This window comes from Heloderma suspectum, chromosome 5, assembly GCF_057233095.1.
Source record: "Heloderma suspectum isolate Gila_16-S chromosome 5, 16-S_ref, whole genome shotgun sequence".
In the NCBI taxonomy this organism is placed as follows: domain Eukaryota; kingdom Metazoa; phylum Chordata; class Lepidosauria; order Squamata; family Helodermatidae; genus Heloderma; species Heloderma suspectum.
In genome coordinates, this window is record NC_139462.1 from 172,867,689 (window position 1) to 172,891,233 (window position 23,545).

The window sequence follows — 23,545 nt, forward strand, 5'->3', positions numbered from 1 at the left end:
CCACTGAATCTCAGTGTGTGGGGGCACTTGGAGCAGGGGCTCAAATGACAGTATTAAGGCACAGGCAGTAACATATGGGAAGAGGCAGTCCTTTAGATATTGTGGTCCCAAGCCATGATAGGCTTTGTAGGTTAACACCAGCACTGTGAATTGGGCTCAGGAACAAACTAGGAGCCAGAGAGGATGCTACAATACTGGCATAACAATGCCTAGTTCCAATAAGTACCATAGCTGCCATATTTTGCACTAAATGAAGTTACCAGACTGTCTTCAAGGGCAGCCCATATACAATGTATTGCAGTAATCCAACCAGGAAGTTACCAGGGATCCTTTATACAGATTTGATTGCTCTATAAACCCTGTAATGCTGCTTCCTACCATGTGGGGAAGTGGGGCATGCTTAACAATATTTTTCCCTTCTTTTGATAATCTTTTCCACTCTTCAAATCTATTTTAGTACTTATTTAATGCCATAAGAATTACAAGATAGACCCTTTATTGCCTTATACAATTATATGGCACATACTTGTAATGATCTATGGTGAAAATTATATGAATCTGAACATTGATTTAATTTCATTCCTTACCATGGAGAAGACTGAGATGGCACCATGGCAAAAAGAGCAATCAAGAGAAAGACAAAACCAACAGAGATGACTTAGTGGGTAAAGAAGCAGTTACAGGAACTCTGGGGGAAAGCGACCATGTTATGCTTGAGTTCATGGTTCTAAAGGAAGCAAAAGCTGAGTGTAGCCAAATGCGTATCCTGGATTTTAGGACAGCTGATTTTAATAAACTTAGAACAATGATAAGCAAGCTCCCATGGCAAGCGACTCTAATGAGAAAAGGAGTCCAAGATGGGTGGGGGCTTTTAAAAAAGGCAGTTCTCAAGGCACAATTACAAACAATTCCAACAAGAAAAAGAGGTGGAAGACAACAGAAGAAGCCAATGTGGCTTCACAAAAAGCTTAGAGATGACCTGAAAACAAAAAAGGACACATAGGAAGTGGAAGGAAGGCCAAGCAACAAAGGAAGAGTACAGGCAGGTAGCACAGAATTGCAGGGATGGCGTCAGGAAGGCTAAAGCTGAGAACGAGCTGAGGTTAGCGAGGGATGCTAACAGCAACAAAAAGGCTTTCTTCAACTACGTGCGTAGTAAAAGGCAGAGGAAAGGAATGGTGGTTCAACTATTAAATAAGGATGGCAAAATGATAACAGATGACAAAGAAAAGGCAGAGGTGCTCAATTCCTACTTTGGCTCAGTCTTCTCCCAAAAGAGGTTCTATGACCCCCCTGGCAAAGGCGAAGTACAGGCTGAAGGGGCAGGATTGCAGCTTGAGATCAATAGGCATATGGTCAAGGAACACCTAATTACTTTGAATGAGTTCAAATCTCCATGGCCAGATGAACTGCACCCTAGAGTAATAAAGGAACTGGCAGAAGAACTCTCAGAACCACTGTCTATTCTCTTTGAGAAATCATGGAGGACGGGTGAAGTGCCAGATGACTGGAGGAGGGCTAATGTTGTTCCTATCTTCAAAAAGGGCAAAAAGGAGGAACCTGGGAACTACAGACCAGTCAGTCTGACATCAGTCCCTGGGAAAATTCTGGAGCAGATGATAAAGCAATCCATCTGTGATCACCTTGAAAACAATGCAGCGATTACTCGAAGCCGACATGGATTTGTCAAGAACAAATCCTGCCAGATGAATCTTTTGATCAAGTAACCTCCCTTGTGGACTGTGGGAATGCTGTGGACATAATATAACTCGACTTCAGCAAAGCTTTCAACAAAGTTCCCCATGATATCCTGATGAGCAAACTAGCTCAAAGTGGGCTAGATGAAACAACGATCTGGTGGATCCACAGTTGGCTACAGAATCGAACTCAAAGAGTGCTTCTCAATGGGATCTTCTCAAACTGGGGAGAGGTGATGAGTGGGGTACCGCAGGGCTCAGTCCTGGGCCCAGTGCTCTTCAACATTTTTATTAATAATTAGAGGAGGAGGTGCAGGGAATGCTGATCAGATTTGCAGATGACACAAAATTGGGTGGGATAGCTAATGCAGAAACAAAATTCAACGTGATCTTGATAGACTGGAGCACTCGGCAGAAAACAATGACATTTAATAGGGATAAATGCCAAGTTCTGCACTTAGGAAAAAGAAACCAAATGCACAGTTACAGGATGGAGGTTACGTGGATCAACAACACTACAAGTGAGAAGGATCTTGGAATTGTTGTTGATCACAAGCCAGATTCTGGCTGAACATCAGGAGAAACTTCCTGACTGTTAGAGCAATGCGGCAATGGAACCAATTACCTAGGGAGGAGGTGGGCTCTCCCACACTGGAGGCATTCAAGATGAGGCTGGACAGCCATCTGTCAGGGATGCTCTGACTTGGATTCCTACATTGAGCAGGGGGTTGGACTCAATGGTCTTGTAGGTGTCAAGAGCACCCTAGCGGCCTCTTTTAGTAGACTCCAATAGCCAACTCAAGACACAGATGAAAGGATTCTTTTCAAGGCTTTAATCCTTTTACAACTTAATGACTCTTTCAGATGCTAATCACCAACGACTAAGCAATGAACAGCAGAGTAGCCTATTGTCCGAGTAGGCAGTTGATCCCTGTTTGAAGGAGTATCATTTGAAGACCCTGAACTTATGGGCTAGGGAGAGATCCTCCCTCTTTCCCTTGGGTATATGGGAGGCGGCTGCTGCTTGCGCGCCAAACAGGCGCTACGCCTCCTTTCCGCGCCCTCCATCGCTCATCGCTTCCTGCATCTGCGTCGAGCGTCTAGCAAGCCCCCTCCCACACTTTCTTACTGCTAGGATCACTATCTATCTCAGGAATGCCAGCAGGAGGAATCTCTGCCAGCTGCTGTGCCTGTGAGGGATGAGCTGGCTCATCTCCCACGGATTGCTGATCCTCCTCAGAATCAGAACTGTTCTGGGGTTCTATCGGCTCAGTTTCCACCCTGACAGTAGGCCCCTTCCAACTCTACTATTCTGTGATTCGATTGTGTAATTTCTCTTCTGAATTAGGAAGTGTAGAGCAATGAATATGAGCTCTGTATGCACAATTTTTGTGAGTTGGGTTTGTGCGTGTGTATGTGTGTGTTTGCACTGCAGTGAACTGAATATTTTAATTAAGAGGGAGACCCCACATAATGGCTTTTCTCATTTGTAACTCTGGTCATTCTTGGCTTTTAACTAACTGCAAACATTTCTTCTAGAACAACTTTTGGGAAGTGAATTGTTATGTAGGATTTCAAAAGACATCACTCTTTGTCAGCTTCTTCCAAGGTGTATACATTTTGTACAGTAATATCTCATACTGTTTGATGCTGGCAGGTTTACATTTTTAATAATATGTATGCTAAAATGGTATTGTCTGTTTATATCTGAAGTAGATTGCAGTGACCAGGATCCAACACTGACATTGGGTTGAATGTGCCTCTATGTGCGGTGGAGAGAAAGAGCAAGTATAAAAGCAGACTTTACCTCCTTTCCTTCCTAATGCCTGCCCCACCTCCAACACCCTCTGTCCATTCAGCTGGGGTGTAATATTTGAATGGGACCTACAGACATACAATCCAACATGCAGAGGCCCATTTCACGTGGTCAATTTCCCAGACAAAATCTGGGAATCTACTGTGCTTGTGTGGATTGACTTCTATACAAATAGACTCCATTCACCCCCATTAGAATAGAGGGTGACATCAGAGATGATGCAGGCATGCCAGCAGGAAGGTGGGAAGGTGTGCTCTTCCATTGTCTTTCCATCACATGTAGGGGAATGATCAGACAAAGTATAGCCCATCTGGTCCAATGACAGACATCATCATTGTTCAGCTACACTACACTAGCTGTATTTTATATATTACTAATTTCCTTGGGATCACTGTATAGTATTGAATGAGTACTATGTGTTTTAATTGAGAATAAAACTGCCAATATCACATTGCCCTTATACAAAGCTATGGTGCAACCACACTTGACATTGACTATGCTAAAGCCTTTGATTGTGTGGATCACAACAAACTGTGGCAAATTCTTAAAGTGATGGGAGTACCAGACCACCTTACCTATCTCCTGAGAAACCTGTACGAGGGTCAAGAAGTAACAGTAAGAACCAGACATGGAACAACCGAGTGGTTCAGAATTGGGAAAGGAGTACGACAAGGCTGCATATTGTCACCCTGCTTATTTAACTTATATGCAGAGTACATCATGAGAAATGCCAGGTTGGATGAATCACAGGTCGGAATTAAGATTGCCGGGAGAATTATCAACAACCTCCGATATGCAGACGATACCACCCTAATGGCAGAAAGTGAAGAGGATCTAAAGAGCCTCTTGTTGAGGGTGAAAGAGGAGAGTGCAAAAGCTGGTTTGAAACTCAACATTAAAAAACTGAAGATCATGGCATCTGGCCCCATCACTTCCTGGCATATAGAAGGGGAAGAAATGGAAGCAATGACAGATTTTACTTTCTTGGGCTCCAAGATCACCAGACGGTGACTGTAGCCATGAAATTAAAAGACGCTTGCTCCTTGGGAGGAAAGCTATGGCAAACCTAGGCAGCATAGTAAGAAGCAGAGACATCACCTTGCCGACAAAGGTCCGTCTAATCAAAGCTATGGTTTTCCCAGTAGTAATGTATGGCTGTGAGAGCTGGACTATAAGGAAGGCTGAGTGCTGAAGAATTGATGCTTTCGAACTGTGGTGCTGGAGAAGACTCTTACGAGTCCCCTGGACTGCAAGGAGGTCAAATCAGTCAATCCTAAAGGAAATCAACCCTGAGTGCTCATTGGAAGGACAGATACTGAAGCTGAAGCTGAAATATTTTGGCCACCTAATGCGAAGAGAAAACTCTCTGGAAAAGACCCTGATGCTGGGAAAGTCTGAAGGCAAAAGGAGAAGGGGATGACAGAGGATGAGATGGCTAGATAGCATCACCGATGCAATGAATATGAACTTGAGCACACTCCGGGAGAGAGCGGAGGACAGGAAGGCCTGGCGTGCTATGGTGCATGGGGTCACGAAGAGTCGGACACGACTGAACGACTGAACAAACCACACTTGGAATACTGTGTACATTTTTGGTCAGCACACCTAAAAAAAGATACTGTAGAGCTGGAAAAAGTGCAGAAAAGAGCAACTAAAATGATCAAGGGGCTGGAACATCTCCCCTATGAGAGAAGTTTACAACAGCTGGGATTGTTTAGCTTGGAAAAAGGAGGGTAAGGGGAGACATGATGGAGGTGTACAAAATTATGCATGATGTGGAGAATGTGGAGAGGGAAACATTTTTCTCCCTCTCAGAATACTAGAACTCAGAGTCATCCCATTAAGCTGATTGGTGGGAGATTCAGGACAGATAAAAGGAAGTACTTCTTCACACAGCACATAGTTAAACTATGGAATTTGCTACCACAGGATGTAGTGATGCCACCAATTTGGATGGCTTTAAAAGGGGGTTAGACAGATTCCTGAAGGAAAAGGCTATCAATGGCTACGAGTCTTGATGTCTATGTGCTACCTCCAGTAGCAAAGGAAGTAAGCCTATGTACACCAGTTGCTGGGGAACATGGGTGGGAGGGTGGTGTTGCACTCATGCCGTGCTTGTGGGTTCCTGGTCGACAGCTGGTTGGACACTGTGTGAACACAGTGCTGGACTAGATGGACCCTTGGTCTGATCCAGCATGGCTCTTCTTACGTTCCTGTGTTCTTATGTTCTAAATCAAGACAGGAGCGGATGCTAGTAGAATTCAAGTCAAGTTTCTAGTACATATTTAAACAATAATATTCCTGAAATGGCTGTGTACATAATAGAATTTAATAGGCTCTTAAGATTTTCAGTCATTCATAAGCCTGTTCCCTGTAGGGCCCAGCTATGTAGAAATTAATGAAGTCCATATAGCAAGTTCTGTGACTGGCAAAGATGCTGTATCAGTTTGCCATGAATGATTAAAGGCAGTATTATCATTAGAAGCCAATTACCGCACTTGTTCTAGCTCTCCACAGATCTTTCACATGTGAAATATCCTACTGGAAATATGTAATGCTCATTACCCTTCTCCGCTTTTTTCAGAAATTCACCATAATGCTTTAAAATAGTGTGGGCATTTTAACTGTAATTTCAATCTCTAATTTTGCTAGTCTGGGTAAGCCTAGTCTTTGCCCTTTGTTTGGGAACCAGTTTCTAAGAAAAGCTGCTGTGTTCTTGTTACAGCTGGATGACATCCAATAAGCATACCTTTGGTATTTTGTTATGTGTAGATGGAATTGAATATGACCAATCATAATTTTAATTGGTATCTAAAGGAAGTGACCCTTTGAAGTAAGCAGCCAAAATAACATAGGCATGTGCAAGGCAATTAATTAAAAGAATGATCTGCTTTTCTGGGAAATAAATCTGTACAACTGCAGCTACACTGGTTGATCTTTCCCTTTGGGTGGTTATATTCCATCTACATTATATCCCTTTATATTTCATCCATGATTCTAAAACATGAGTTTTCAGATTTATTTTGCCATGAATCTAATGATAAGGGACCTTCTGACTTTCATAGTTTACCCATGAAACTGGTTTTCTTTTTGATGTCATTTCCGAAGCTGAGGCAAGTCAGTACAATCCTATGCATTTCTACGCAGAAGTAAGCCCCACTAAATTCTGTGGGACTTAATCCCAGGTAAGTGTGCATAGGATTTCAGCCTGAGATATGTATTATAATCTCAATTTTGATGCTCACACATAGGGATATGTAGGCCAGAAATATTAATTTATGAGACTTTGATGCCAACAGACATGGGGAAGTTGATTGGTTCAACTTCAGTGCTGAACTTTCACGTCCTGTGATGTGTTGATGAGATTGGATTAGACAATTAATGCAATGTCAGCAGCACTGAAACCTGGCTGTAGAGATGTACAAAAACAGCAGTTCTTGTTTGAAGACATAGTTGATCCTGTTGATGAAGATGTGTTGTGTGAAGACATATTGCTTCCTGTAGCATTTGGCTTTTTAAGTGACAACACACAAAGAATGGGAGCATAGGATTTAGATGATATGATATTTAATATGATTATTTAAATACCTCTAAAATGTCTTCATCATGAATGATGCTGTCTTCTCTTTGGAATAGTTGTTAGTTATATCGAGAGATATAAACAGATTAAGATTTGAATAAGTCAAACTCTGTAGAGTTTGAGATGGCTTCTTTATAGTGGTGGGGAGAGGGAGAGCCAAGAGGGACAGTTGATTATATACGGTATTTGCTCATTATGGTGAGTTATCTACACTTGAGAGATATTTCTAGTTGAATTGTACAGCCTCATATTTGAGTGAACTAACTGTGTTTCTATTTCAGACGTGTGAAAAAAAAAGCATATCATAGCATTGTGATACAGTACTAGACTTCATTGATAAGACCAGAGGCAACACTTCACACACGCACGCACGCACGCACGTTTGAAGATGTGATGTTGAATGTCAAATCACTGACTAATTATTCACCTTAATTATTGAGGCAACACTGAATAAATTAGCTGTAAAAGGATGAACCATGCATGATTGCACATCTAGAACATGCATTTTAAGTACTTAGCATCATTGGCTTTCAATTGTACTTAAAAGCAAATTATATGAGTTTCTTTTTTTCTCCATTATTTAGATATTTTGATGAGTAAGTTCCCTCAGCTCGCTCCCTTGTTTATTCCAAATGTTAATTATTTATCTGGCTGAATAGAATACTGAGAAAAGTAGCTGTATTTCACAGGCATAGAGAAGTTCTGGGTAACTTTATGTACATTTCTATAACCAAACCTGGATCCTTATGTTGGTTGTCAGACCCTGACCACCTCCAGCACTGGAACTGAGCACCAGCCCAATACTTACCTGTCCCAGTACTTCAGAATAATCCAGAACATAAGATTCCGGCCCAAATTACCTGCAGATTGCACAGAATGTAGCCATTTTTAATTGTTAGTAATGTAAATGGACTCATGTCCTGTGACTGTATTAATATTAGAACTGGTTCATAGACGATCTTAAAGATACATGTGACATATCTGTGGCTATGAATGTGCACACAGGGAGAAATTGAATTTTGGCCACTGAGCTTGTCATCAGAGTCCATATCTTCAGTGAATATGAATCCAAGAGGTTGGATGTATGGCTAATTTGCATGATCTTGAATTATACAGATATCTAATTATATATTTTGTGATTTGGGAACCTAGTGGAATGCTTAATTTTTGCCATGGCCAGGAAAGATTGAATTTAAATTGGCTTGGTAAAACAAAATTTGAGGGAAGCCTAAGGTGGTGTAGTGGCTAGAGTGTTGAACTGGGAGTCAGGAGATCCGGGTTCTAGTCCCCACTCAGCCACGGAAGCTCACTGGGTGACTTTGGGCCAGTCACAGATTCTCAGCCCAACCTACTTCATAGGGTTGTTGTTGTGAGGATAAAATGGAGGAGGAGGAGGATTATGTACGCTGCCTTGAGTTCCTTAGAGGAAAAAAGGCAGGATATAAATTCAATCAATCAATCAGTCAGGTGAAATGACCTCCCCCTTCCCTACGTCCTGCAGCACCAGGATGCATAATGCAATATTGACTATGAGATCTTTGGATAAATGAACATTTTTTGGCCTTTCTGGTTCTCTTATTTCATTACAATGCCTGTGCAGTACCTATGAAGCTGCTTATTCAAACACTTAAAAGAGCAGCTAGGAAAAACAGACATGGTAGTGGGGGTCTCTAAAGGAGCAAATCAGCAATTCATTCTCCACATAGGTCATAGGATATAATTAATCTGTCCTTAGATGCTTCCAGAATGAGAACATAGCTATCATTTAATGATATTGTATGCCATGTGATTGAAAGATGGTTACAGAGGTCTTATGCATAAAATATCAGATCAGTGAATCATATTTCAAAAAATGGGGTGAACTTTTCTGTCTGTATGTTTGTAAAAGTATGAAGGAACTAAGCACAGGAGGTCAGATACTCCATGAAGCAGGCAACAGCCAACTGCCTTTGGCAGGGAAAAAAATCACTTCTTGGCGACCAGAATTAAGGATGTCCTTTGGGTATTTTCTGGCATCACACTGCCATTATCATTACACTGACAACATAACACGAGTTGGAAACATTGATAAACACCATGTGGACATTAGCAATAAAGTATTTGATAGAGGGAAGCATAATGTACATACATTACATGCTTGTTCACAGTTTAGGGTTCTAGAGGAGCCTAGATTACTCATTTTACTTTTCACTTAGTTGTCCGTCACTTTTTGCATCAGGTAATACAATACAACTTTTTATATGAATTTTGAACTGCACAAATATTCTTTTGGCACTGCACATTTCTTGTCTGATTGCACTTAAAACAAACAAACAAACAAACAACACCCACCCCACCCCATAACTAGCATCAGAGAACAGGTCAGCCAGTTCTGGTAGCTCTGGTGACTGAGCAGTGATGTTCCGGGCCCCAGATCTACCAAGATGGCAGACCTGAGGAAGTTGTATACCAGGGCTACCCCTCTGCTGTTTCTCAGTGGGTAGACCTGGTGTCTGGACAACTTCTTTCCACCAACAGCTGGAACCTTTAATTCATTCCCTGTGTCCCTTCACTGCCACCAGTCCTTAATACATGTATTTGATTGATTGATTGATTATATTTCTATACCGCCCCATAGCCAAAATAGTGCTGCTAGAATCAACTTCAGAGCCCCCTCCCGCCCATTGCATGTCCTTAAAATAAACTAACAAGCCAGGAGACAACATGAGGCATGGTTTACATGATCCCCCCCCCCCAGCAACATGGGTGTAACAGCACTGGGCTACTTTTCAGGGATCTGTGGTGGAGCTCATTCTCTCTCAGCCACAGCCCCCATCCCTTGCAATGCCATACATCACCCTGGGTATAATAATGATGAACTTTTTTTAAAAAAAATGTTTTACAATGTATTTTGAATGTTTACAAATTCAGGGAAAACACATCTTTAAATAAGACCTAAGAAAGATCATAAACTCCTGTCCTTGGCTTTCTTGCATTTCTTTTTCTTTGGGATGGATTTCGTTGCTGCCTCCTGAACAATGTTACGGACCTCCGTCCATAGTTCCTCAGGCACTCTGTCTATCAGATCTAATCCCTTAAATCTATTCATCACTTCCACTAAAAACAAAACAAAAACCTTGCTTTTTACGAAGTTGTCTAGTGGATGAGGGATGGATCCTTCACCAGCCCCTTCACTGTCTCCGTGGAATTCCTTCCTAGATGTGCAATTCCACCAGCCCCTTCACTTGCCTGGAATTCCTAGTAGCCTATAGCTACCAGGCAAATTTCTCGAAAATATTGATAAATGATCAAGCACCTAACACTTTTCCAACAATGTCCTGTTTGCTCTGCCCTGATAGTCCATTTCTTTTACTCTGTTCCTATGATCCAAGCAGGGCTTTCATTTTCTTCTGTGTGAGTTCAGTTTTTCAGACCCTACAGATGTTTGTGTCCGTATTTGTGTGTGTGCGCATGCACCATCCTATGCAAGCTTCCTTTCCCTATAAGAAACATTTGGGCAGCTTATCTAATATTTAATTAGAACTTTATGGATTGGCAGCCATTCCCAAAAGAAAACTCTAGGAGAGAATGCTACAGCCAAATATATTTCCAGCACTCTCACTCTCGCTTGTCTGCTCTGACTTCATTAGGAACTGGGATTTATGGAGTTGTATTTGGAAAAGTAATTCTGACTTGCTGTATCAAAGAGCAATTGGCAGAGTAGAGATTTCTGCATCTCAACCAGCTTTCCTTAATCACATTGGCTAACATCCAAACCTCTTTGCATATAGAACTACATGCTCAAATCATGAGGTTTACATTTTAGAAAAAACATTTTGTAGCCAGTTAAATCCCAAATCAATAGAAAAAAATAAACGTTTTTCTCAATATAGGCTGTGTGTGTGTGTGTGTGCATGAACTGACTTAGGTAAGCTCAGCAGGTTGTCCTTATGGCATGGTGGCTATTTACTACCTCAATATCAGAGGCAGTATGCCTCCTTATACTAGTTGCTGGGAAAACATGAGTGGGAGGATGCTATTGCACTCATGTCCTGATTGTAACTTCCCACAGGCAGCTGGTTGGCCACTGTGTGAACAGAGTGCAGCACTAGATGGGCCCCTGGTCTAATTCAGTTTTTAGAGTGTATAAAAGTAGGCTTTACTTCAACTTGTTTGGATTAATGTGTAAATTTCTATTGCACAGTGACAAGGGTCAGGGAAGCAACTGCTAACTTTTCATTTTTTGGATAAGCCCACCAGGTCTGGGGTGCTAAAGTGTGCATTTGTAGTGTGCATGAAGACTGAACATAAGAAGAGCCATGCTGGATCAGACCAAGGGTCCATCTAGCTTTTGACAAAGTGCCCCAATGTATCCTGATTAGCAAACTAGCTAAAAGTGGGCTAGATGAAACAGCGATCAGGTGGATCCCCAGTTGGCTACAGAATCGGACTCAAAGAGTGCTTATCAATGGGACCTTCTCAAACTGGGGAGAGGTAGCGAGCAGGGTACCGCAGGGCTCAGTCCTGGGCCCAGTGCTCTTCAACATTTTTATTGCTGACTTGGAGGAGGAGGTGCAGGAATGCTGATCAGATTTGCAGATGACACAAAATTGGGCAGGATAGCTAATACCTTGGAAGACAGAAACAGAATTCAAAGTGATCTTGGTAGGCTGGAGTGCTGGGCAGAAAACAACAAAATGACATTTAATAGGGATAAATGCCAAGTTCTGCACCTAGGAAAAAGAAACCAAATGCACAGTTACAAGATGGGGGAGACATGGCTCAACAACACTACAAGAGAGAAGGATCTTGGAATTGTTGTCAATCACAAGCTGAATATGAGCCAACAATGTGATGTGGCTGCAAAAAAGGCAAATGCTCTTTTGGGCTGCATTAATAGAAGCCTAGCTTCCAAATCCCAGGAAGTACTAGTTCCCCTCTACTCAGCACTGGTTAGGCCTCATCTGGAGTACTGTGTCCAGTTCTGGGCACCACACTTTAAGAAGGATGCAGACAAACTGGAGAGGGTTCAGAGGAGGGCAACAAAGTTGATCAGGGGACTGGAAACAAAGCCTTATGAAGACAGACTGAAAGAACTGGGCATGTTTAGCCTTGAGAAGAGAAGACTGAGGGGAGACATGATAGTGCTCTTCAAGTACTTGAAAGGTTGTCACTGAGAGGAAGACCAGGATCTCTTCTCGATCATCCCAGAGTGCAGGACACGGAATGATGGGTTCAAGTTACAGGAAGCCAGATTCCGGCTGAACGTCAGGAGAAACATCCTGACTGTTAGAGCAATATGACAATGGTACCAATTACCTGGGGAGGTAGTGGGCTCTTCCACACTGAAGGCATTCAAGATGAGGCTGGACAGCTGTCTGTCCGGGATGCTTTGACTTAGATTCCTGCACTGAGCAGGGGGTTGGACTCGATGGTCTTATAGGCCCCTTCCAACCCTACTATTCTATGATTCTAGTCCAGCATTCTGTTCACACAGTGGCCAGCCAGCTGTTGACCAGGAGCCCATAAGCAGGCATGAGCACAACACCACCCTCCCACCCATGTTCCCTAGGTGTACATAGGCTCACTGCCTCTGTTACTGGAGGGAGAACATAGCCATCTAGACTAGTAGCCATTGATAGCCTTTTCCTCCAGGAATTTGTCTAACCCCCTTTTAAAGTCTTCCAAATTGGTGGCCATCACTACTTCCTGTGGTAGCAAATTCCATAATTTCACTATGTGCTGTGTGAAGAAGTACTTCCTTTTATCTGTCCTGAATCTCCCACCAATCAGTTTCATGGGATGACCCTGGGTTCTAAAATTGTGAGAGAGGGAGAAAAATGTCTCCCTATCCACATTCTCCACACCATGCATAATTCTGTACACCTCTTTCATGTCCCCCCTTAGCCTCCTATTTTCCAAACTAAACAATCCCAGCTGTTGTAGCCTTCTCTCATAGGGGAGATGTTCCAGCCCCTTGATCATTTTAGTTGCCATCTTCTGCACTTTTTCAAGCTCTACAATATCTTTTTTTAGGTGTGGTGACCAGAACTACACAGTATTCCAAGTGTGGTGGCACCATAGGTTTGTATAAGGGCAGTATGATATTGGCAGTTTTATTCCCAATTCCATTTCTAATTATGCCTACTGCAGAAAGTTAGTGGGGAATATAACCTTATATGTGGAACCACATTTATAATAACATCTCCACCTGATTTTAGAAGATCAAAAATTGCATAGTGCTATAAGGCCTAGTATTGAAGCCCCCTAATTTAACCAAGTATGGTAAAAAAAAAATTATCCACCATACCTAAAGTTCAGGAAACTTGAAATGTAAAATCCTGGTATCTTGAACCTTGCCCTTGGGAATGGAGTCCCCAAAACTAGAAGGGTAAAGAGAAGTCAGGCTGCATGGCAGTGCATGCATGCATGAACGCACGTGTGTGTGCCTGCCTGCCTGCCTGCCTGCCTGCCTCCCTCCCTCCCTTCCTTCCTTCCTTCCTTCCTTCCTTCCTTCCTTCCTTCCTATGTGATTCCTTTAAATTCTGAACATCTTTATTTGAACCTTTTCATATAAAAATGTATCTGCTTTTTATTTGGAAATATCATAAAGCAAGTAATATCTAAACAAAACAGCCCACTGATTCCTTGACACAATCTTTCCTTCCACTACTCATTCTTTTCTATTTTCTCTGGAGTCTTCTACCTTAATTTCTGTTATTGCACACTTCTTTCACCATATTCTTTCCATTTGACACTGGCTGCACTGAAGAAGAAGAACCAAGGAAGATGAATGATCCCAATTCATGTGCCACAAAGATAGCAAACATGCCAGTGTTTCAGGGAGTTGTTTGACATTACAGCAAGAGAGAAAACATTCTGCTCCAGAGTATTAACTAACTCTGTTGGTAAAGTTAAGAAAGAACGCTTTGACATGTCAGAATGTTCAGCACTTATTTCTTTAGAATCCAGCAATTTACTGTGATGAGATTTTTCAAAATTGAAGACAAAGCAATGGCCTTCAGAGCTGTTAATTTCACTTTCTCCCAATTTTTGATTTTCACTTTAAAAATGAAGATTCCCCCCCCACACACACACCCCTTAACATAAAAGAAAAAAACTTTGGTAGTATATTGCTTCCATGAACATTGTTAGCAGAACTGGGACACTTCCAAGAGAACAGAAAAGCTTTTATTTCTCCTCCTTTTGTTGCAGATGGACCCAATTCAAAAAGCTGTAATAAATCATACGTTTGGGGTTCCTCTTCCTCACAGAAGAAAACAAATCATATCGTGCAACATTTGCCAGTTGAGATTTAATTCGGATGTAAGTACATAATTTATATCTTCTTAAAAATATGTGTGCATGAGATAATGTGCTGTGTGTGTGTTTTCCAATGGAATCTGTATAGTATTTCACATTAGCCTTGTGGTTAAAGAATAATAATGTATGTGATTACTTGATACCCATTGACCCATCTTTCTGTTTGGGTTTTTTTTTTTCTTGCAGTTTCAAGCTCACCAGTCATTTTGCGCACGCATGCACAAGTACACACACACACGTTTACAAACCTTGAATGTTGCAACTTCCATTGTAAGGGAACCAGAAGTTTTTATCTATGCTCATTTATCCTGTCCTTAAGGTGACAGGATGAAGCAGTTTTATCCTCAGTAATGGTGGTTTTGTGATCACCATGTTATGTTTAAACCATCTATATTTCTTAAACTCAATTGAAATGACATAAGAGCATTTAGTACTGCAATTCCTGAAGTATTGTACTTCAACAATTGCATGTTTGAATGCCTGTCCATGTGAATAAACTGATAACATGTAGAAAACTAATATGCCAAGAGAAGAGTTTTAGGTTAAAATACAGTCACCCTCCTGTAGTCTGACATGATACAATCCTGTATCACATTATTGTTTTGCACATTTTCATCTTCTGTGGTGTACATAAAATATGTGTGTAGAGGGAGAGATGCTAGAAAAATGGGCATCAACAAGTGGGTTTTCTGGTGCACTTTTCCCCATTATAAGACAAAAGCATCCAGATATCTCAGTTCCCAAACAAATAAATCAATGAGTGTTGCTGTTGTTGTTGTTGTTGCTGTTGTTGTTGTCTTGCTGTGAAGTGCTTTAAATATTCTAAATTGTGAATATTAGTAGTAGTAGTAGTAGTATTACTTCTACTATTATTATTCCATTGTACAGTTTTCTCTGTTTTCTGAAAATTCTTTTCAAAAAAAGAAAAGGTTTATTTCAGGTTTTGCCTGTTTTTCTTGTTCTCCATGAATATGTTGGTCAACAACACAATACACCTTTGTAAAAGGACTGGGAAGGAAGCATCTGAATTAAAAAAAAAAAATACAAAAGGCAACCGAAAAATAAATCATACATACTGTATTGTAACATTAATTAGATAGGTGATAGAACTGAGGGGAGAGGTCAGTTACTAGATTCCACCCTTTAAGTTAGAAAATTTCCCTAAAGATTAGGGATGGAAAAAATTCTGCGAATTGGGGCCCCCAATTAGGGTCTGTGAAAAATGTCTGAAATTTGCCTGCCTCTCAAACACAGTCATATATCTTCCCAGTTTCAGAGAGGCCCTGCAAAAGTAGTGAAGATATTCAATCCAGCACTAATAAAAACACAATAAATAAGGACAACACAAGTATACTATATTTGTTTTGCTGCTCCTTGAGTGGAGAATGAGACGATCAATAGGCAACGCACCTTGAGAAGTGGGTCTTTTTGAAAACTAGCTACACCTGAACCAGAGGGACATTTTGCTACACCTGAACCAGAGGGACATGGTGTGAGGTCCTGTTGTGCAGCAATGTTTAGATACCTATCAGAGTGTGAAAAACATGCCCTGTGTAGTTTTTCTGTCCCTGAAGTAGAGAATGAAATTATATACATCATGATCATGAGATGTGGGCTTGTTTGAAAACCAACGCTAGATCTACACGGCTTTATAGAGGTATTGAAGTGCACTGATAACTGTTCGGGCACATTACACATTAAACACTTTTGCAGTGTTATTTCATGCTTTTTATTCCACATTATCCAAAATACCACATAAACATCATTACGTGTCCTACAAGGTATAAATGCACAAAAGGGATATAGCATTACCACGATGGGATTGTAATGATATGACACAAGGTGTAGATCTGGCCCAAGTGTTCTTTCAGGCAGCAATTACTCATAAAAATATGCAAATGAAGAAGGGTAGGAAAAAATAACTCAGTGGGCCACTTTACCATTACATTGGCACAGTGGCCATATGGATATATCTGCTCTGAACCTTACTTGTCTTCTACTATTTTGACAAGCAGAACCTCTTTTGCCATAACATTAAGCTTGGTCAGGGAAAAAAACTTGCTGGTCACTGTCTGTGTCAGGATCCCCTTTGTCCCTACTGAGAACTCCAAAAGCCAAATCAAACACAGACAAGAGCCTTCAATTCCCCGGCTTTAATCCATTTACTCTAATGGGTTAGACAGATGCTAATTGCTAGTGACTCACAGACTACAAAGGAAAAACCTTCAAGGAGATCAAAGGGAAGCTACGAAAGTCACTGTTTGGGAAAAGGCGGCAAACTATCCTAACTTAAGGGGTGGGAGGGGAAGATCTCCCTCTCTCCCATGGCATCTCTAGACGCAGCTGTTGACGCCGAGCCAATCGGGCAGACTGCCTAAGCTCTGCCCTGCCACCTCCCTCTTGACTCTGCGCCTGGCATCCAAGAGTTCAGGTTGTCCTTCTCCCACCTCCCCCTGTTCGCTATCTATCACAGAGATGTGTGAAGGGGGGCCCTCTCTGTCCAGCTGTGCTTCTGAAGCCTGGGAAAGTTCCTCCCCCACGTTTTGCAGCTCTTCCTCAGAATATGAATTGCTCTGCCACTCTATGTGCTCAGAGGCAACCCTGACATCATCTCCGCTCGCATGAGCCCCCCTCTTGCTCCCCCCCCGGGGCCCCAGGCTTGTGAGGGTACTGTCAGTGGAAATGGCATAGCAGCAAAGGGGCATGCACATGCTCAGCTGGTTCCCAAGAGCGTTCGTCCGGGCCATGCCCCTTCCAGTCCACCAAGTATTGCAGGCGCCTTTGGGAAAGGCACGAGTCCAGGATGTCAGCAACTTCAAACTCCTCCCCCCCACCACCAGCACCGGAGGCGAGGGGGGCAGGTGGAGTGATGGGGATCACCAGAAACCAGTGGGGAAAGCAAGGAATGATGAAAAACAGGATGCACCTTCATGGAGGGGGGGAGAGTCAGTCGAAAAGCAACAGAGTTAATCTGGGCCGTAATTTGGAAGGGGCCCATCCATCGGCTGAGAGCTTCTTGAGGGGGGTGAGAGGGGAGGCATTGGGTGGACAACCAGACCCAGTCCCTGACCTGCGGGGGGGGGGGCGGTCTGGCGACATTGGTCTGCAGTTTCTTTATACGCTGCTCTTGCCTGTTCGATAGAGTCCCTTAAGAGGTGGTGCACAGAGTGCAATTCCTCCAAAAACTCATGGGCCATGGGCACCAAGGTAGGGCCAAGCGAGGAGGGGAATGCCTTGGGATGGTACCCAAAATTGGCAAAGAAAGGAGTTTGGCGGGTTGAGGCATGACACACATTGTTGTAAGCAAATTCTGCCAGAGGCAGCAGGGAAAACCAGTTGTCTTGTTGGTAGTTTACATAACAGCATAAGTATTATTCTAGCGCGGCATTGGTGCGTTTGGTCTGACCATCCGTCTAGGGGTGGTGAGCGGAGGAAATCTTGAGCATCACATTGAGCAGTGCAAGCAACTCCTGCCAGAAATGAGCTGTGAATTGGGGCCCCTGATCCAAAATAAGTCCTCCAGCCAGCCATGGAGCCGGAAAACATGTGACTAAAAGAGTTCTGCTGTCTCCCTGGCTGTGGGCAGCCCTGACCATGGGATGAAGTGAGCCATTTTAGAAAACAAGTCCACTACCACCAGAATGGTGGTCTTACCTTGTGAGCGAGGCAAGTCAGTGATGAAGTCAAGGGAGAGCAGCTTCCAAGGGCCTGAGGGTATAGGCAGGGGGTGGAGTAAGCCAGTGGGTTTGCCCGAGAGGTCTTTCACACGTTGACAGGTAGTGCAGGAGGTGACATAGGTCTTGACGTCCCGACGCACTTGAGGCCACCAAAAATCCTGCATAACTCCATGTAACTCCATGTAAGGTCTCGGCGAAGCCAAAATGCTCAGCGGTGGGGGAGTTGTGGCACTGATGGAGGACTCTTTCTCGGAGGCATTTGGAAGGCACATAAATCCTGCATGAGTGGTAAAGCAATCCGCCTTGCAAGGAGAAGGGGGTAGACTTGGGGGCGCCAGTGGCCAGTCCTAGTTCCACCACCGTCTCACAGACAAAGGGATCCTGGGCTTGTTCGGTGCGAAGGAGCTCTATCCAAGAGCGAGGTTCCACAGCAGCCGCCAGACTTGGGGGGAGGGGAAAGTCAGGGCGGGGGAGGGGCTCTCCTCACCCTCTGGCTGTAGATCCGGCTTACGAGAGAGAGCGTCTGCCTTTTGGTAGTCGGTGGCTCTCATGTGGCGGATCACTTGGTTAAATCTGGGAAAAAATAAAGACAACCTAATCTGATGCTGATTTAAGGCACAGGCTGTCTGGAGATGTTCCAGGTTATGATGGTCAGTTCTTACTTCGACTGGGTGCTGTGCCCCTTCCAGAAGATGACGCCATGTCTCTAAGGTGGACTTAATAGATAACAGTTCCTTCTCCCAGATGGTATAATTCTGCTCGGACACATTTAATTTCCTGGAGTGGTAAGCACAACGCTTCAACTCACCTCCTGCTGGTCCTGGCTGGAAGAGTATGGCCTCCACTGCATAGTCAGAGGCATCTGTTTGCACTACAAAAGGCTTCCTTGGGTCGGGGTGTAAAAGGATTGGCTCAGAGCTAAAAAGCCTTTTCAGCTCTTCAAAAGACTGTTGGGTGGAAGCAGTCCAGTGAAAGGGAGATTTCTTGCCTTTAAGGAGGTCTGTGAGAGGAGTTGTCAGTCTTGCATAGCTGGGTAGGAATTTTCTGTAGAAATTGGCAAACCCCAGGAAATATTGTAAGTCCTTCTTTGTGGATGGAGCCTGGCAGGAGAGGACTGCTTGGACCTTTGCAGGTTCCATCTTGATGCCATCTGCTGAAATAATGTAACTGAGATAGTCCAAGGATGTCACATCAAATGCACGTTTATCCAGCTTGACAAAGAGACGGTGTTCCTGGAGGCGCTGTAGGACAGCCTCCACATGATCTCAGTGTGAGTGGGGGTCTGAAGAAAATACAAGTAGATCATCAAGAAAAGTGTCCAAATAGTCCCGGAAGATGGCATTAATAAAATGTGAAAAAGTAGTGGGAGTGGAGGCTAGGCCGAAAGACATGACTAAGTATTTGTAGGAGCCGTACCGTGTTCTGAAACAGGTCTTCCACTCATCCCCCTCCTGGATGCGAATCAGATTATAGTCGCCACGCAGGTTTAATTTAGTGAAAGTCTTGGCTCACCCCAGGTGCTCGAGCATCTCAGGGATTGGGCCAGAAGCAAAGAACTGGTACACTGCAGAAACCTACCTACCAAGGCAATCCGCTACACCCTTTGAGTCTGTGGCTAGCCTATCACGGGAAAAACCACAGACGCAAATGGCGTAGCGGACACCATTTGCAGCCGTAAAGCCCTTAGTTTAAGCTAAATGCAGTCATTTATGGTTGCATTTAGCTTAATCTAAGAGCTTTATGGCCGCAAATGGCATAGTGGACACCATTTGCATCTGGAGTCAGCCCAATATGGCATGGCAATGGTGGCCACCCGTATCACTGGTGATACAGAGCCGGTGGCCAGCTCCGCGGAATCACCACAGAGCAGCACTGGCCGAAGAGGTTTCCGGGGGGAGGGATGGATCTCCCCCCCTCACAGAACCCCCCGGAACAAAAGGTGAGGGTTCCGCCCATCCCTAGTTTGAGGGAAATAAAATGATCAGGTAACTTTTTTATTTATTTCTGTAGTCACACTAGATTTACCTACATTACAAGTTTTGCTTCACTCTTTTACAAATCAAACATTTCTGTAAGATATTTATTTGAAGGATTGTAACATGACAAATTATTTTCCCTTAAGGCTGCTATCCTATATCCACTTATCTGGGAGCAAGTCTAATTGAATGTAAAGGAATTTACTTCTGAGTAGTCAAGTATAGGATTGCACTGTGAGTCTGGTAATAAGTTAATGGATATGAAAAACCCTCTTTATGAAACACAGGCTTCTCTAGATACAGGTAGAGCCCTTTTTTAGATGCCAGACATAGGATGTATATGTCAGTAAGTAGTCAGAAATCCACTTGTTTATGGTGTGCTCGCATTATGAACATGTTTTCAGTAAAGTCACACTTTACCATTTTTCATTTCTGTTCAAGATAAAGTAGCTTTTGATAGAAATTCCTTTTAGTGGAGAAGCTCTCTTCTAATCACAAAGTCTCAAAATAAAGTTTCCACGAAAAATAAGAAAAGGCAGTACAGCAGTCCAAAACCATTTATTATTCTTTCTATAGAAGTTATCTGTGAATCTTCACAGCAGTTGTATGACCAGTATTCCCTTCTTCTGCTACAAGGGAAGAATAAGTAAATTGCAATCCCATCCATGCTGGTAGAGAATATTTGAGATGGGTTCTGTTCAGCAGGTTTAAGCATTAATGTCTTGTCTACAAAGTGAGATCTGCACTTCGTCTCTGAATTCAGTACAGCCCTATTTTGGCAGTTAGTGCTTAATAGGGATGGCTGAGAATTCCGCCACCGACTCCACTGAGGCCGGATTCTAAGAATCCGCCCCCCCAGAGTCCGCAGCAGAATGAAAGACTCACCTCCGCCACCCAGGGGAATCCGCGCGGGGCCGGATCCTATCTGCTGCTGGCTGTCCACTGCCGCCTGTCCCGTCTGCTCCTGCCTGTCTTCGGACGCAAATGGTGTCCGCTATGCCATTTGCGTCCCTGCTCTTTGCCGTGATAGGCTACGTAAAGATTTACTTAGCCTATCTCGGCAAACAGTAGGGACGCAAATGGTGTCCGCTATGCCGGACACCATTTGCGTCCGAAGACAGGCAGGGCAGCAGCGGATGGACCCAGCCAGTGGCTCTGCGGACTTGCCAGGGAGGATTCTGGGGGGAGGAATGGATCCCCCCCCCACAGACCCCCCAGCAGACTCGGAGGTGAGTTCCGTACACCCCTAGTGCTTAATGGTTAAATAAATACACATCTAAAGCCCTGAAAAAACTCTGCTACACAACCAGTCCAGAAAAACACTTAAACTGTCTGTTTCATTTTGACTATGAGAATCTAGCCTATGAAGGAAACAAATCTGAGCCTATGTAGGGATGTGAGTATCAGCAAAACTCAAGCTTGTCAAAGTGCTTTCAATTCCACCTTGAAGCTTGTTCCGATTCGAGCCCACATCAGATTGCAAACTTTGGCGGGGGTTTTCTTTTCACATAAAAATCTCTGCGTATTTTTCCAAATGTACACACCAGTTGTTCACATCTTTGGAATGTATGCATTCTTCTCCCATTGATTAAAGTATATTTGTGTGCATTTTTCAAAAGTACACATTTTTTCATGTATATTTTTCAAATGTACACATGCTGCCAAACACAATTATTTGGTCCACGAATGACTTTTCAAGCTCAGAAATGTACAAACTTCAACTGCAGATTGCATCTGAGTCCGTGCTCGGTCTGGAAGGTGTGAACTTGGTAAATCCTGATAAAAAATGGACTGAAACAAATTTATCACACATCCCTAAGCCTCCATGAAGTTGTTGGGTTTTTTAACCATGGAGTTGGCAGACATAGAGGCCTTTCTAGTCTAACGCTCAGTGTAAAGGTAGGTCATGCTACCACCAGCATCCTACAGATCAACTAATCCAATCCAGATCCACATTGGGCCAGAAGCAAAGAAGTGGTACACTGCAGAAACCTACCTATCAAGGCAATAGGCTTAGATGACTCAAGTAGAAATGCCAAATGTCTTAAATTTGAGCCTGGTCCAGCCAAGACCCACCCAATAAATAGATTCGAACGTACCAATGTGACTCAAGTCCACATGTATGCAAGAATGATAGAGTGTCTTGATGGAAAATGGATGCAGAGAATGAAAACAAAGATGAAGCTTACATATGCCCCCCAGCTCTCAGCTGCAGTCACTCCAGTTCCCAAAGAAATGACAGGCACCATCCCAGGGCTGGTTATCTGAGCAGGTGGTGCACCTCCCCTCTCTCAGACGAGAACAGGTCACAGGCCAATCTGCTCAGGATTTTACAGAGCATGTCTCACTGAGAAAACTGTCAGAAGGCACGCACACACTGTCCCCACCCCCCTTTACCAAGGCCTCTCTCTCTCTTGGTAGAAAATAAAGTTTCCTACAGCATAGAAAGAGCATCCTTATCAGCTGGAAGGTACACACCATACAGCTAATGTGCAAAGCAACTACTGTGCATTGTTTAACTCCTGTGTTAGAAGCACTGGCCCTCACTGTGAATATAGCTATGAGAACCAACTCTGAAATCATAAAAATTGCCAACTGCTCTACCAAATTAGTATATACATGCCATTAGACATTGCATATGACTCTGATTAAATTCACACCTGACTGCCCACCATTCTTTCGAAACCAAATCCAATGCACCAACTCACTAAGTGCAAGGAAAGGCTCACCTCCCCAAGAACTTGCTGCCTTAAGCCACTGGGTTGAAATAGTAGAAATTCAAATTACCATTGCTTTCAGTGGGAGAATGCACCCTATGTTCGTGGTGTCAGGGATTACCAACTCCAAAAAAGCCACCAATGGGCCAGATAAGACAGAGGTGTGTGGACTGGTAGTTCTTCTGGACAGGGAGATGTTGTTCAACCCATTCTGGATGGGACTGCATTCCCTTGAAAGATCAGCTTCACAGTCTGGGGTGCTGTTAGATCCAGCCTTGTCTTCAGTTGACCAAGAGGCCTCTGTGGCAAAATGCTCCTTTTACCAGCTTAGGTTGGTAGGCCAACTGCAGCCTCTCCTGGCTGAGATAGCCTGGCCAGAGTTATCCTTGCACCGGTGACTTCTGTCTCATTTATGAACCAGGGCTAGATTTATGGAACATATCTTGCCAGTGCTCAGATGGCTACACTGGTTTCCATTTTGTTTCTGAGCACAATACAAAGTGCTAATTTTAACTTACGAAGCCCCAAACAGCTTGAGAGCATGGCATTAGAAGGGCTGCTTTTTACTGCATCAACCTTCCTGGATGTTACGTTCTGAGGCTGTTCTCCAAGCCTGCCTACCTTCTGAAGTAAAGCAAGATGGTAACTGTAGACAGGTTCTTCTCTTCTACATTGCCCCACCTCTGAGTTTTATTTATTTGAAATATTTATATCCCACCTTTCCTCGTCCAGGGTGGCCAGCTTTCCATAAACAAACGAACAACTTTTTTTTTTAAAAGA

At 43.3% G+C, this 23,545-nt stretch overlaps 1 protein-coding gene across 5 annotated transcripts in view; it reads left to right on the forward strand.

Annotated features, from left to right (window-relative positions):
• Positions 1-23,545, forward strand: part of ZNF385D (zinc finger protein 385D) — a 253,440-nt gene that overhangs the window by 116,490 nt on the left and 113,405 nt on the right. For all 5 annotated transcript variants that reach the window (XM_084858343.1, XM_084858341.1, XM_084858340.1 and 2 more), the window contains one exon: positions 14,288-14,398. In XM_084858343.1, the coding sequence (XP_084714469.1) occupies positions 14,288-14,398 (111 nt within the window). The remainder of the gene's footprint in view (positions 1-14,287; positions 14,399-23,545) is intronic.